The 14700-nt window shown below is 45.3% G+C and overlaps 1 protein-coding gene across 3 annotated transcripts; it reads left to right on the top strand.

The window, feature by feature from the left end:
- Positions 1-2764: 2764 nt before the first annotated feature.
- On the top strand, positions 2765-13707 carry tmem250 (transmembrane protein 250). 3 transcript variants are annotated; one of them, XM_072488736.1, is made up of 3 exons: positions 2775-2912; positions 7736-7808; positions 13055-13707. In XM_072488736.1, exon 3 carries the CDS (start codon positions 13215-13217, stop codon positions 13632-13634), a length of 420 nt encoding a protein of 139 aa, XP_072344837.1. In that variant the 5' UTR covers positions 2775-2912; positions 7736-7808; positions 13055-13214; the 3' UTR covers positions 13635-13707. The 3 variants fall into 3 exon arrangements, with proteins under 3 accessions (XP_072344835.1, XP_072344837.1, XP_072344838.1); XM_072488734.1 differs by lacking the exon at positions 7736-7808 and having other exon boundaries at positions 2765-2912; XM_072488737.1 differs by lacking the exons at positions 2775-2912; positions 7736-7808 and adding an exon at positions 3175-3315.
- The last annotated feature ends 993 nt before the right edge of the window (positions 13708-14700 follow it).

The following is a 14700-nucleotide window of genomic DNA, read 5'->3' as shown; positions in this document are numbered from 1 at the left end:
ATCACGTGGCTAACCAGAAATATCTGTTGGTCTTACCACCTGCCATTGGCTTGTGTTGGAAGGGTTTTCAGATTGATACTGAATTTGTTTGATTGCATTATGAACGCACCTTCCTTGGCCATCAAGTCCCATAATTGGGCATAGAGCTTGGATATTGGGAGGGGGGGGGAGTGACATTTGGAGTCGGGGGGGTTGGACATTGCGGGGGTGGTGGAGAGTCTGGAGGGGGTGGGGGTCAGGTTGGGGGTCAGGTTGGGGGGCTGGGGCAGGAGGGTGATTTGTGTGTCCAACTGGATCAGGGGGTTGTGGGAGCGGTTGACGGGGTCCAGCTATGTCAGTCAGTTTGAGCATCAGGTGGGGGGGGGGGGGGGGGCAGTGACAGGGAGTTCGGGGTCCAGCCGGATGAGAGTGGGGCCTGCGGGTTGTGGGGTGAGGGGAACCCCCATACGGTGAGGGATGGGGGTGGGAGGGGTGGTTAGTCACGGGGATGGGGCGACCCCTACAGGTTTTATTTCTTCAAAAATGTTCTGAGTTACTGTTAGCATAACACTGACAGAACCATCTGAAGTAAATGATTTACATCGCTTTCTCCGGTAATCCCTAGAACAGCACAACTAACTGCCCAGGGGAAGTTTGCATCCTGGAAAATTGCTGTGCAAGTACTTACCTGGGAGATTCAAGAGATTCCAAGAGAGATTCCCCAGTACATCTTTGGGGTACCCCCATACCAGACACTGGGCAGCCCAGATGTTACAGTCCAATATAAAATTAAGGGTACAATATTAAAGGTAGGGTTCATTTGTGCATAAATGATTAAATGTGGCAGGAAAGGTTGAGATAGTGGTTGATAAAGCATACAATATTTATTAATTTTATTAATAGGGGCAGAGAGTTCAAGAGCAAGGAGGTTATGTTGAACTTGAATAGGACACTAGTTACATGAACCACGTAACTCCAGGCCCACAGCAATGTGGTTGACACTTAAAATGCTCTCTGAGGTTGACTACCAAGCCACTCAGTTCATGGTCAATAAATGCTGGCCTAGCTAGTTATCTCCACCCTGAATTTATTTTTAAACCCCAATATTAAGGAGCGACACGGTGGCACAGTGGTTAGAACTGCTGCCTCACGGTGCCGAGGGCGAGGGTTAGATCCCGGCTCCAGGTCACTGTCCATGTGGAGCTTGCATATTCTCCCCGGGTCTGCGTGGGTCTCACACCAACAACAGAAAGATGCGCAGGGTGGGTGGATTGGCCACGCTAAATTGCCCCTTAATTCGAAAAAAATAATTGAGTACTCTAAATATTTTTTAAAATCCCAATATTGATTCCTCAATCAGCGCCACATCATTATCACATTCCTGTTTATGGGAGCTTGCTGCGTGCAAATTGGCTACTGAGTTTCCTATATTACAACAGTGACTAAATTGCACCTTGTGTTTTAAGATGTCCGATAGTGAAGAGAGGCACTCTACCAATGAAAGTTTTTTTTTAAAGATGCGGGAAATCTGAGATGAAAACTGATAATGGCTGAAATTACACTTCTGCTTCTTTTGCTGATTACCTTAAATCTGTGCCCTCTCATTGAGTCACATGTAGGCCAGACCAGGTAAGGATGGCAGATTTCCTTACCTAAAGGACATTAGTGAACCAGATGGATTTTTACAACAATCAGCAATGGTTTCATGGTCATCATTAGACTGTCAATTCCAGATTTTTACTGAATTCAAATTTCACCATCTGCAATGCGGGATTTGAACCCGGATCCCCAGAGCATTTCCCTGGGTCTCTGGTTTGTTAGTCCAGCGACAATACCACTATGCACCACCTCCCCTTACATGTGCATGTTTATGCCTGCCACTGAAGTGTATGAAAAATGAAATGAAAATCGCTTATTGTCACAAGTAGGCTTCAATTGAAGTTACTGTGAAAAGTCCCTAGTCGCCACATTCCGGCGCCTGTTTGGGGAGGCTGGTACGGGAATTAAACCATGCTGTTGGCCTGCCTTTGTCTGCTTTAACAGCCAGCGATTTAGCCCAGTGTGCTAAACCAGCTCCTGGTATACATGTACATGTATATATATATATGTGTGTGTGTGTTTATGCAACATTTGGATTGTATATATTTGCCTATGGAATAGATATGTATGTATCCAATATATGCACATGTTAATGTCTGCATATGCAATATATGCACATGTACATATGTGTGTACATGTACATACACAGGCATTCACTTGCAATATACTTACATGTGTGTGCAATATATGTACATGTATCTGAATGCATATGCAATATAGGAACATATATATGCATGCAATACATGTACTTGTATTTGTGTGCAAATGCAATATAGGAACATATATGTGTACATATGTAATATTCTTACATGTGTGTATGCATTATGTGTATGTGTACATGTAATATGCCTGTATATGCAACATATGAAGATACACGTGTGCATATACCTACATGTCTGAAATGTATGTATTTGTGTATATATGCAATATGGGAACAGGTACACATGTATATGCAATATATGTACATGTATGTGTGCATATGTAATGTACTTACATGTATATGCAATATATACACATATTTATTTGCATCATGTTTGCAAATATGAACATGCATGCTTATGTGTATATGCTCACAGGTGCATTTGCAATAAATATGTGCGTGTGTGCACATATGCAAGTTCAATATAGGTTCGTGCGTGTGCAATATGTATGTGTGTGTCTACAATACATTTCTGCACAGTATCTGATTGAAGCCACTTTACTTCTCTCTGCAGGGCCACACGGCTGCTGTTTGCGACATGCCGCAAAATGTGAGCGGTCACTGAGGAGACGGGAAGAAGCCTCCTTCCCCCCGTTGAAACAGCGCGAATGTTATTGGGGATTGGGAGCAGCATGTAAGTAGAGGCGATGGATCCCCCCCCCCCCCTCCCTCGCAGTGATCTCGCCCCTCTGCCGGTTCCTGCAGTGGGAAGGGGCGGGCTGGCGGGCGGCAGAGAGGAGCCAAGGGCCCGGGCCTGAGGCTTCTCCACACCCCCCAAATTCCCAGACCCGCCACCAGAATCAGAGGAGGGCACCCTGCATGGGTCTCTGCAGCCCCCAGCCCCAGTGCTGTGAAGGGGTAGATCGGGGGCCATTCATTGTTTTTTAATTGGTGCCTCCATGGCAAGTGTTGTAAGACAGTTTATCTCTCTAGATGTATTGGCGTCCCCCCCCCCCCCCCCCGTTTAAGGAACAAAAACAATTTTAAGGAAATTAGGTGATTGGATGAGGAGCAAGAAGGAGCCCTGCAAAGTGGCGGTAAGGAAAACCCCCAAGTTTTGGAAGGATGCAATACCAGGTAGCTCAGCTGGTCTAGCATCCCGCTTCTTAATCATAGAATTTACAGTGCAGAAGGAGGCCATTCGGCCCATCGAGTCTGCACCGGCTCGTGGAAAGAGCACCCTACCCAAGGTCAACACCTCCCCCCTATCCCCATAACCCAGTAACCCCACCCAACACTAAGGGCAATTTAGCATGGCCAATCCACCTAACCTGCACATCTTTGGACTGTGGGAGGAAACCGGAGCACCCGGAGGAAACCCACGCTGACACGGGGAGGATGTGCATACTCCGCACAGACAGTGACCCAAGCCGGAATCGAACCTGGGACCCTGGAGCTGTGAAGCAATTGTGCTATCCACAATGCTACCGTGCTGCCCTAAATCTCAGTGGCTAGCGTTTAAGTCCTTGTCCAAATTGAAAATGTAAACAACAACTGTGCATATGTTAAAATGGGTGTGTGTGACCAGGGAGTTGGGGGTCAGTCGGCTGGATGGCGAGTTTGTGATGGGTTCAATTCCCGGACTGGCTGAGCTTATCCACGAAGGCCCTGTCTTCTCTGCCTTGCCCTCACCCGAGGTGTGAAGACCCTCCGGTTAAATCGCCATCCGCCAGCTCCCTTTCAAAAGGGGAGAGCAGCTTATGGTTCTCGGGGACTATGGCGACTTTCATTTCATCATTGTCAGGAAAGTTGATCAAGCTGCGGCTCTTCATCCCTGAAAAGAGACATCTAGGATAGGATGCCAAGTGGGATGAAGAAACCATACACCTGAAAAAGGCAGTTCCCATATGAATCCTGGAGTAATGAGCAGTTTCAGCAGTCTTAAAGTCAGTCTTTTAAAAAAAAATGCCCCTCCTGTAATACTCCTTGGCATCAACCTTGAGTTTACCCTTCACATCCGTGAACTTGTACCTTTTTCCTGCATCTTGGCATGTCTGAAAGTCATTGGTTCTTTCTGTGCTTCTAACTGTCTCCTTAAACCTCTTGATCCTGGTCTCTTCACCCTTTACTCCTATAACAAATTTGTCAGTACGATTGAGACCATGTGTTCAACTGCTTCTGCCATATTACTACCATGCTCTTGCCCGTTAGGGCAGCATGGTAGCACAGTGGGTAGCACTGTTGCTTCACAGCTCCAAGGTCCCAGGTTTAATTCCCAGCTTGGGTCACTGACTGTGGAGTCTGCATGCTTAACATAGATTAACATAGAATTTACAGTGCAGAAGGAGGCCATTCGGCCCATCAAGTCTGCACCGGCTCTTGGAACGAGCACCCTACCCAAGGTCAACACCTCCACCCTATCCGCATAACCCAGTAACCCCACCCAACACTAAGGGCAATTTTGGACACTAAGGGCAATTTATCATGGCCAATCCACCTAACCTGCACATATTTGGGCTGTGGGAGGAAACTGGAGCACCCGGAGGAAACCCACGCACACACGGGGAGGATGTGCAGACTCCGCACAGACAGTGACCCAAGCCAGAATCGAACCTGGGACCCTGGAGCTGTGAAGCAATTGTGATATCCACACATGTTCTCCCCATGTCTGCCTGGGTTTCTTCCGGGTGCTCCGGTTCCCTCGCACAAGTCCTGAAAGAAGTGCTGTTAGGTGAATTGGATATTCTGAATTCTCCCTCCGAGTACCCGAAGAGGCATGTGGCGATTAGGGGCTTTTCACAGTAACTTCATTGCATGTAAGCCTACTTGTGACGATAAAGATTATTATAGAGAGATAGTGGCATAGTGGTGATGTCACTGAGACATGGGTTTAAATCCCACCACAGCAGCTGGTGAATTTGAATTCAGTTAATAAATCTGGAATTGAAAGTAGTCTCGGTAATGTGATCATGTCAACTATCATTGATTGTTGTAAAAACCCAGCTGGTTCACTAATGCCCCTTTACCTGGCCTAGCCTACATACTACTCCAGACCCACAGCAATGTGTCTGTGGCTGGTGCCACAACAATGTGAGTGACTCTTAATTGCTGTTTTAAATGGCCTAGCAAGGCACTTTGTTCAAGAGCAATTACAGGTGGGTAACAAAATGCTGGCATTGCCCATGATGTCCATATCCCATGTATGAATTTGAAAAAAGCACAAGTGTCTGGGTGAGCCAGACGCGGTGCAAGTTAGGAAGCTGAAAGATGGTTTGTTTAGCAATGTCTCCTGTGAAGCACCTGGGGACATTTCCCATGTTCAAGGTGCTGTTATAAGTTGCTGTTGGGTGCTGGGACAAAGCGACAAGGCAGTGGACCAAAGATCATCCTCTTTACAAATCTGTTGTGGAATTTACTGGGCAATAACTTTTTCTTTCCCCCACCCTCCCCCTTTTCTTGACACCCCCAAAGCAAAAGCAAAACTTATGTTCAAAGCTTTAAATCAATATGTTTGATGTACTTATTTGTTGTAACATTATTTTTTTTAACTAAATGCACTTCCCTGCTGGTTACATTGTGCCTCGACAGCTTCAATACGGCTATGACATAGATAGGATGCAGAGCTGGGCTGAGAAGTGGCAGATGGAGTTTAACCCTGAAAAGTGTGAGGTTGTCCATTTTGGAAGGACAAATATGAATGCAGAATACAGGGTTAACGGTAGAGTTCTTGGCAATGTGGAGGAGCAGAGAGATCTTGGGGTCTATGTTCATACATCTTTGAAAGTTGCCACTCGAGTGGATAGAGCTGTGAAGAAGGCCTATGGTGTGCTAACGTTCATTAACAGAGGGATTGAATTTAAGAGCTGTGAGGTGATGACGCAGCTGTACAAAACTTTGGTAAGGCCACATTTGGAGTACTGTGTACAGTTCTGGTCGCCTCATTTTAGAAAGGATGTGGAAGCTTTGGAAAAGGTGCGAAGGAGATTTACCAGGATGTTGCCTGGAATGGAGAGTAGGTCTTACAAGGAAAGGTTGAGGGTGCTAGGCCTTTTCGCATTAGAACGGAGAAGGATGAGGGGCGACTTGATAGAGGTTTATAAGATGATCAGGGGAATAGATAGAGTAGACAGTCAGAGACTTTTCCCCCGGGTGGAACAAACCATTACAAGTGGACATAAATTTAAGGTGAATGGTGGAAGATATAGGGGGGATGTCAGAGGTAGGTTCTTTACCCAGAGAGTAGTGGGGGCATGAAATGCACTGCCTGTGGAAGTAGTTGAGTCGGAAACATTAGGGATCTTCAAGCAGCTATTGGATAGGTACATGGATTACGGTAGAATGATGCAGTGTAGATTAATTTGTTCTTAAGGGCAGCACGGTAGCATTGTGGATAGCACAATTGCTTCACAGCTCCAGGGTCCCAGGTTCGATTCCGGCTTGGGTCATTGTCTGTGCGGAGTCTGCACATCCTCCCCGTGTGTGCGTGGGTTTCCTCCGGGTGCTCCGGTTTCCTCCCACAGTCCAAAGATGTGCAGGTTAGGTGGATTGGCCATGATAAATTGCCCTTAGTGTCCAAAATTGCCCTTAGTGTTGGGTGGAGGTGTTGACCTTGGGTAGGGTGCTCTTTCCAAGTGCCGGTGCAGACTCAATGGGCTGAATGTCCTCCTTCTGCACTGTAAATGCTATGATAATCTATGATTAATCTAGGACAACGGTTCGGCACAACATCGTGGGCCGAAGGGCCTGTTCTGTGCTGTATTTTTCTATGTTCTATGTTCTATTGTGTTTTCATTCTGCTCTTTCTTGATCTTTTCTGTCTGTTTATGGTTTTGTTTCACCTGGAGAGAACGGAAAGGAAGTTGCGAACTTGCACAATGAGATTCATTTTGGAAATGATCCCATTTTCGAAGTGATAACTGATGGCCAGAGAGCCAGGTTTTTATACAGTTAGACTGCGGCACTACTGCAACTTTCATGTCCTTGCAGCAGGATTTTCCATTGCTTGGCAATGCAGACTGACTGTCCGGGATTGGCCTACTTCTAGAACGTGCTTAAACTCAGTATCAAGGGGCATCTCAACATTCGGGCATGGAACTTGCATGAAGTCAAGTTTAAAAGGTGTTCAGACGGAAGCTCCTGGGCACTTCACTAGTGTTGAGCTTTTGAATTGTTAAAGATAAACTGGCTGAGGAGCAGGGTCACATCCCAGAGTTCCTTCTGGTGGACTGTTGCTCCACAGCGCCAGGATCCCAGGTTCGATTCCCGGCTTGGGGCACATTCTGTGCGGAATCTGCACATTCTCCCCTTGTCTGCGTGGGTTCCTCCGGGAGCTACTGTTTCCTCCCACAAATCCAGAAAGATGTGCTTGTTAGGTGAAGTGGACATTCTGAATTCTTCCTCTGTGTACCCAAACAGGCGCCAAAGTGTGATGACTAGGGGATTTTCACGGTAATTTCATTGCTGAGTTAATGTAAGCCTACTTGTGACACTAATAAAGATTATTATTATTATTTTCAGCCCTCAGTAATATCATGGGTCTCCCTGGTTATGTTTTGCATTCTTTGCAACTGTCTCCAGCCCAAAATGCAAGGTAATTTTTGATTCTGGGAAGTGTACTTAGCTTACAAAGACACAATATTTCAACAAATAAGAAGGACATTTGTTGCCCATCTCTAATGTCCCTTGCTATATGCTTGCTCTTGCCCTCTCCCAATCTCTTCTAATTGCAGTGTGATGAATCAACAAGGTGTAGTCAGATCAATAAGTATTCAGCCGAGTTGGGCAGCACGGTGCATAGTGGTTAGCACTGCTGCATCACAAGTCCCAGGTTCGATTCCGGCTCTGGGTCACTGTCCATGTGGAGATTGCACATTCTCCCCGTGTTTGAGTGGGTTTCAACCCTACAACCCAAAGATGTGCAGGTTAGGTGGATTGGCCACACTAAATTGCCCCTTAATTGGAAACAATGAATTGGGTGCTCTAAATTTATTTTAAAAAAGAAATAGACTCTGCTTGCTGTGGACCCTGCCATAAATCCTGCGCCACCTCATAGTCATTCGCTGACACAGTTGTGCCATTAGCCAATTTGTGGAATATATGTTCAAGACAGTGATACTGATTCATTTAACACTGTAGCATCTCTGTGTTGTAGTTTCACTGTACATTTATGCTAAGAACAAAGAAATGTACAGCACAGGAACAGGCCCTTCGGCCCTCCAAGCCCGTGCCGACCATGCTGCCCGACTAAACTACAATCTTCTACTTCCTGGGTCCGTATCCTTCTATTCCCGGAATCTGTGTGTGTAGAAGGTGTAGTGTAAATGCGAAGAGAAAGGGTTGGATTTGACCCCAGAGCAAAAACGTGTTAGACCCTCTGAGAAGCGGCTCAGTGCTTGGGTTTAACATAATTTATATGTTTCGCCGCTCTGAGCAGCTTTTTAAAGGAACTTAAATTGATTTAAACATTTTAAAGAACTTAGATTCATCTGCCTGCTTTCTCTAATCATTGAAATTTAAACCCTGGAGAGGTCCTCGTGCTAGTCTCAGACCTGCATAAATGTGCCATTGGAGACAGTAAAAAAGGCACAAATATGATTCCGACTTTGGATCACCCGATCTATGAAAAGAAATTGGGCCTAAATTAATTGTAGATCAGGTGGGATTGCTAATTTTGTGTGCAATTAAGGCTAATGTTGTACTAAATTAGCACAATCCCTGGAAATTGTACAAACTGTCCAAAATTATTTCATAGAGGGTCTTTCATGTCAGAGCAAGTTTTAATCCCTTCAGACTGGCCTCCTCCTCTCCCCCCACGCAAATGCTGTTGTGTGACATCCTGCAACAAGTCTAAATCTTTCTAATTAAACTGGATGAACACAAAAGTTTTATAATTGACATTTCCATGGGTATTTTCTTTCAGTTCCAATCTTTCTTCCAAGCTGGTAGAAGCTAAATCTTAAGTACTGAATCAGTTGTAGTGTCTTGGCAGTGCATATTGGGCAAGATTTGGCATGGCTCCAACTGATCCTGTGTTTGGTTTCTCTCCTATTATTTAAAAGGCACAATGTGACAAGCAAATTTGTCCACAATGAGAGTTTAAAAGGAGAGAAAATTCCCATCAGAATCACCATGCCAGCTTTTTGCTGGGCAGCATTATGTTTTAGCAGCAAATCGTAGTGTCGGCATGGTGGTTAGCACTGCTGCCTCTCTGCACCAGAAACCTGGGTTTGATTCCAACTTTGAGTGACCTGTGTGGAATTTGCCCGTTCTCCCCATGGCTGCATGGGTTTCCTCCCACAGTCCAAAGATGTGCAGGTTAGATGGAGTGGCCATCCTAAATAGCCCGTTAATATCCAAAGATGTGCAGGTTAGGTAGGGTTATGGGGATAGGGTGGGGGAGTGGGCCTAGGTAGGGTGCCCTTTTGGAGGGTTTGTGCAGACTTGATGGCCGCCTTCTGCACTGAAGTGATTCTACGGAGCTATTTTTGCCTTTGGTCCACTTTTTATGGGAAATTGTCTTTCTTGGAGAAAATAATTTGAGTAATCATTGACCTTGCCCAGGGCGGCACGGTGGCTCAGTCGTCAGCACTGCTGCCTCGCGGCGCCGAGGACCCGGGTTCGATCCTGGTCCCGGGTCACTGTCCGTGTGGAGTTTGCACATTCTCCCTGTGTCTGCGTGAGTCTCACCCCCACAAACCCAAAAAGATGTGCAGGGTAGGTGAATTGGCCACGCTAAATTGCCCCTTCATTGGGGAAAAAAGAATTGGATACTCTAAATTCATATTTTTAAAAAATCAGTGACCTTGCCTGGTATGTCCCCTTTTGCTACCATTTCTGCAATCTCTGTTCAGTCCCTACTCATTGAAATTGAGTTTCAAAATGTACTGCCCCCCCCCCCCCCATTGATTTTTGAAAGAATGTAAAAATCGGACTCCTCCAATTGACATTTGTTTGCTCAGTAGTTGTGTCTACCGTGACGGTGCTTTTATCCAGCATCTCAGTACTGATTTTATGCACTGAACCTCTGTGAATCACATAGCTGTTGTCTGTAACCTTGGTAATTAGTAAGCAGGGTGACCTTATCCATAGAATCCCTACCTTGCAGAAGGAGGCTATTTGGCCCGTAGAGTCTGCACCGACCTGCTTGCAAAATAATCACTGCATTTGGGTAGGTAGTGGTAGTGAGAACAATGTCTTCAGCAGCTCCTGTTCCCAGTGTGAGTAACTGATGTTATTAATGGGGTATTGGAAATTGCATTGGATACAGATTATCAGCCTGGCGGAAGTACTCACCTGGGCAGCAGGTATAATGCCACAAAATCCAGCGAGCACTGCAAGTAAATCGGACTAATAATGTGCTACAATGTAAAATAGCTAAATCCAATGTTCTTCAACACCTATTGAATTGAAATATATACAAACTTTCTGTTACAAAAATATTTGTTACATTTTCATTCATTCTTAAGGTTAATTTATCATTTGTACCTGTTCCAACTTTTAAAAGGTGACCCCCAAAAGAGTTGAGGCCATGATTTCAGGATGGTTTTGACTTTGACTTTCAGCCATGATTCTCTTGATTTTCTTCCCAGTTCCTATCCAGCATCCAAATTCCTCCTCCTGGTTTCAAAGCATATGGAATGTCTGGCTGTGTTTTTAAACTGCTGTGCGAGTGTAAATTGTTACTAATCTGGGACATTTTTTGGAACTTGCTACCATTAAGGGAAAATTAGATAAGCATATGAGAGAGAGATTTAGATGAGAAAAGATGAGAGGAATAGAGTGGTCCAGCATGGGTTGGTTGAACTGAATGGCCAGTTCCTGTCCTTTTTATCCTATAAAATTACCTTTTATAATCTTGACTTTACGGCTTGCATTGTCTTCTTACCTTTTCGTGAAGCCCCTGCCTTCTCAACCTTGGCCCTCACCTGAGATGTGGTGACCCTCAGCTTAAATCACCACCAGTCAGCTCTCCCTCCTCAAAGGGGAAAACAGCCTATGGTCACCTGGGACTGTAGCGACTTTACTTCTCACCTACTCTATGCAACATTAGTGATGTCCTGCACTATGATCCTGGCCCCATCATTTAGGTTTCTATTTTTAGAAATGAAATTGAACTAAAAGTGAACAGCAAGAATAGAAATTGGGAAACCAATAGCACAACTAAGGGATTGATTCAAAAAGTTGCATTTAATGAAACTATATGCCAAATACAATTATGTGACACGTTACAAATTATTGCAGCATTGGAGTTAGAATGAAATAGAACAAAAAATGTAAAATATACAGGAGTGCTGCTCGTAGATATCCTCTGGGTGAACAAATAGCTCCCTTTCCTTCTCTCCAACCCCTGCTTCTGAGCGATGGATGAATTAGGCTTGGGTGCAGGCAGCTGTATCAGCCACAGATAAACCAGAAAATAAAATAGAATCTGATTGAAACCAATTGCCATCGTAAAACAAATCCGCTGATGCAAGGTGACAACAGAGAGAGGTCATGTGGATCACATGAGTACTTTTTAACTTAATTTATAGTGTCACGGGATGTGGGTGTCACTCGCAAGGCCAGCATTTGTTGCCTATCCCTAGTTACTATTGAACTGAGTGGCTTGCTGGACCATTTTAGGGGACAGTTGAGAGTCAACCAGATTCTGCAGTTTTGAAACTCAGTTAAAACCTGAAGAGGGAGATTCCCCTTCAAAATTTTAAAAATCAGCTCATTGGAAACAATTATTCCAGTTTATATTTTGGTAAACAGTGGGCTGTGATGACATCATCAGAAGTGCTGACTTCGACACAGTTATTGAACTCCACTGTCTGGATGCCAAATGAACCAAGTTTAGAGAATATTAAAATCTCAGGACAGTGTGAGATGAGCATTAACTGTGAATGGTACAGGGCATCATGGTAGCATAGTGGTTAGCACAGTTGCTTCACCGCTCCAGGCTCCCTGGTTCGATTCCCAGCTTGGGTCACTGTCTGCGGAGTCTGCACGTTCTCCACCTGTCTGCCTGGGTTTCCTCCGGTTTTCTCCCACAGGGTTAGGTGGATTGGGCATCCTAAATTGCCCTTAGTGTCCAAAAAGGTTGGGTGGGGTTACTGGGTTACAGGGATAGGGTGGAGGTGTGGACTTGATTGTGTGCTCTTTCCAAGGGCCGGTGCAGACTCGATGGACTGAATGGCCTCCTTCTGCACTGTTAATTCTATGAACACGGTGGCGCAGTGGTTTGCACTTCTGACTCACAGCGCCGAGGCCCCAGGTTCACTCCCAGCTCTGGGTCACTGTCCGTGTGGAGTTTGCACATTCTCCCCGTGTTTGCGTGGGTTTCACCCCCACAACCCAAAGATGTGCAGGGGAGGTGGATTGGCCACACTAAATTGCCCCTTAATTGGAAAAAATGAATTGGGTACTCTAAATTAAAAAAGAAACCCAACTGTGAATGGTAACTCAGATCGCTCCCTCTGTGAAATGCAGTTACCTTTATAAGCAAGTGATGTCCTCAGACCCTTGTTTTGTTGCCAATTTGCTTTCCTTCTATCCTGCTAGGTTGCTGATACTTAATTGTGATACAATTTCACAAGATTGGCCAATAAAGAGGATAGGATGAGGGTAAGTGCACGGTAAGAATCTGATCTTGATCTCGGGTTGATGCACCCGTATGCAAAGATTTCCCTTGCGTGCATGAAACTGATGTTTTGCCATTGTGCATTGCACAAATCAGCATCTTCAGGAGAGCCTGGGGGAATGGTGGAAAACCTTTCAGTACAACTGAAGAAACTCCGGTGCTACGTTTTCATGTGATTTAATCTTTTGATTTAATCTTTTGCTTCTCTCTTGCAGGCATAGTCTTCAGAGGAGACATGGCAGATCATAGACTACACATGAACAGGAATCAGTGGGGAGCTGTTGACCAGTAATAGACGATGATTTGTTTTCTGTTCGCAAAGTCACTTTGCCTGGGGCTCCAATCACCGAGGGAACATCACAGCAACCTGCCTTGATGCCTGTGATCCCAATCCCTCGCCGGGTGCGTTCCTTCCACGGCCCCCACACTACATGTCTGCACTCGGCATGCGGCCCCGTACGGACCACTCACCTTGTCCGGACCAAGTACAACAACTTCGACCTTTACTTGAAATCGCGGTGGATGTATGGCTTTGTCCGCTTTCTGCTGTACTTCAGCTGCAGTCTCTTTACGTCCATACTCTGGGTGGCACTGTCCATCCTCTTCTGTATCCAGTACTTCTCCATACGTGTGTCCCTGCGCTTTCAGTACAAGCTCTCCATAGTGCTCCTGTTACTGGGGCGCAGGCGTGTTGATTTCAACACAATCAATGAACTCTTTATCTATGGGATCCATGTGACAATGCTGCTAGTTGGAGGACTGGGCTGGTGTTTTATGGTATTTGTTGATATGTAAATAAGAGTGCATGTGAAAAGAAACAGTTTTGAGCATTACAATGTAAAATATATTGTTTACAATCCTGCAAAAATGTTTATCTGATTTTTAAAAAAACTTACTAATTTAAAAGATATAAATCGAGGATTGTTCCATCGCTCCCTTTCTCTCCTCTCACCCACCCCTAGCCCGTGGTATCTAATCCTCACTTTGATTCACAAAATAAATACTTGCATTTATATAGCATCTTTCATGACCACAGAACATCTCAAAGCTTTACAGCCAGTCATTTTGAAATGTAGTCACTTTTATAATGTAGGGAATGTGGCTGCCAATTTTCACACACCAGAAGTCCCCCACAGCAAACTCCCTTAACAGCAATGTGGTAATGACCAGATCTAAAAATAATTTAGAGTACCCAATTAATTTTTTCCAATTAAGAGGCAATTTAGCATGGCCAATCCACCTACCCTGCACATCTTTGGGTTGTGGGGGCGAAACCTACGCAAACACTGGGAGAATGTGCAAACTCCACACGGACAGTGACCCAGAGCCGGGATCGAACCTGGAACCTCGGCGTCGTGAGGCAGGAGGGCTGCCCGTGCTGCCCGTAATGACCAGATATTGATGTTGCCTGAGGGCTAAAAACTGGCAGGACACTGGGGACAATGCTCCTGCTCTTCTTTGAAATGCCATGGGACTTTTTAACAACCACCCGAATATGCCGATGGGACCTGGTTTAACGTTGGATGTCAAAGATGGCACCGCTGACAATGTAGCACTCCCTCAGTACTCCACTTTAGTATTACACAATGAAGATCTCCCGAGTGGCTCGGTTGTTAAACCTATTGCCTAGTCTGTACTTGAGCTATATAGACTAAAATGGTTCCCAATCTTCACTCCTTGGAGGTAGGGCTGCTACATAGAATTTATAGTGCAGAAGGGGGCTATTCGGCCCATCAAGTCTGTACTGGCCCATGGAAAGAGCGCCCCACCTAAGCCCACACCTCCACCCCATCCCCAATTAACCCCACCTAACCCTTTTGGACACTAAGGGCAATTTATCATGGCCAATCCACCTAACCTG

This window comes from Scyliorhinus torazame, chromosome 22 (assembly GCF_047496885.1).
Source record: "Scyliorhinus torazame isolate Kashiwa2021f chromosome 22, sScyTor2.1, whole genome shotgun sequence".
Lineage (NCBI taxonomy): Eukaryota > Metazoa > Chordata > Chondrichthyes > Carcharhiniformes > Scyliorhinidae > Scyliorhinus > Scyliorhinus torazame.
This window is presented reverse-complemented; position numbering and strand designations above follow the sequence as displayed.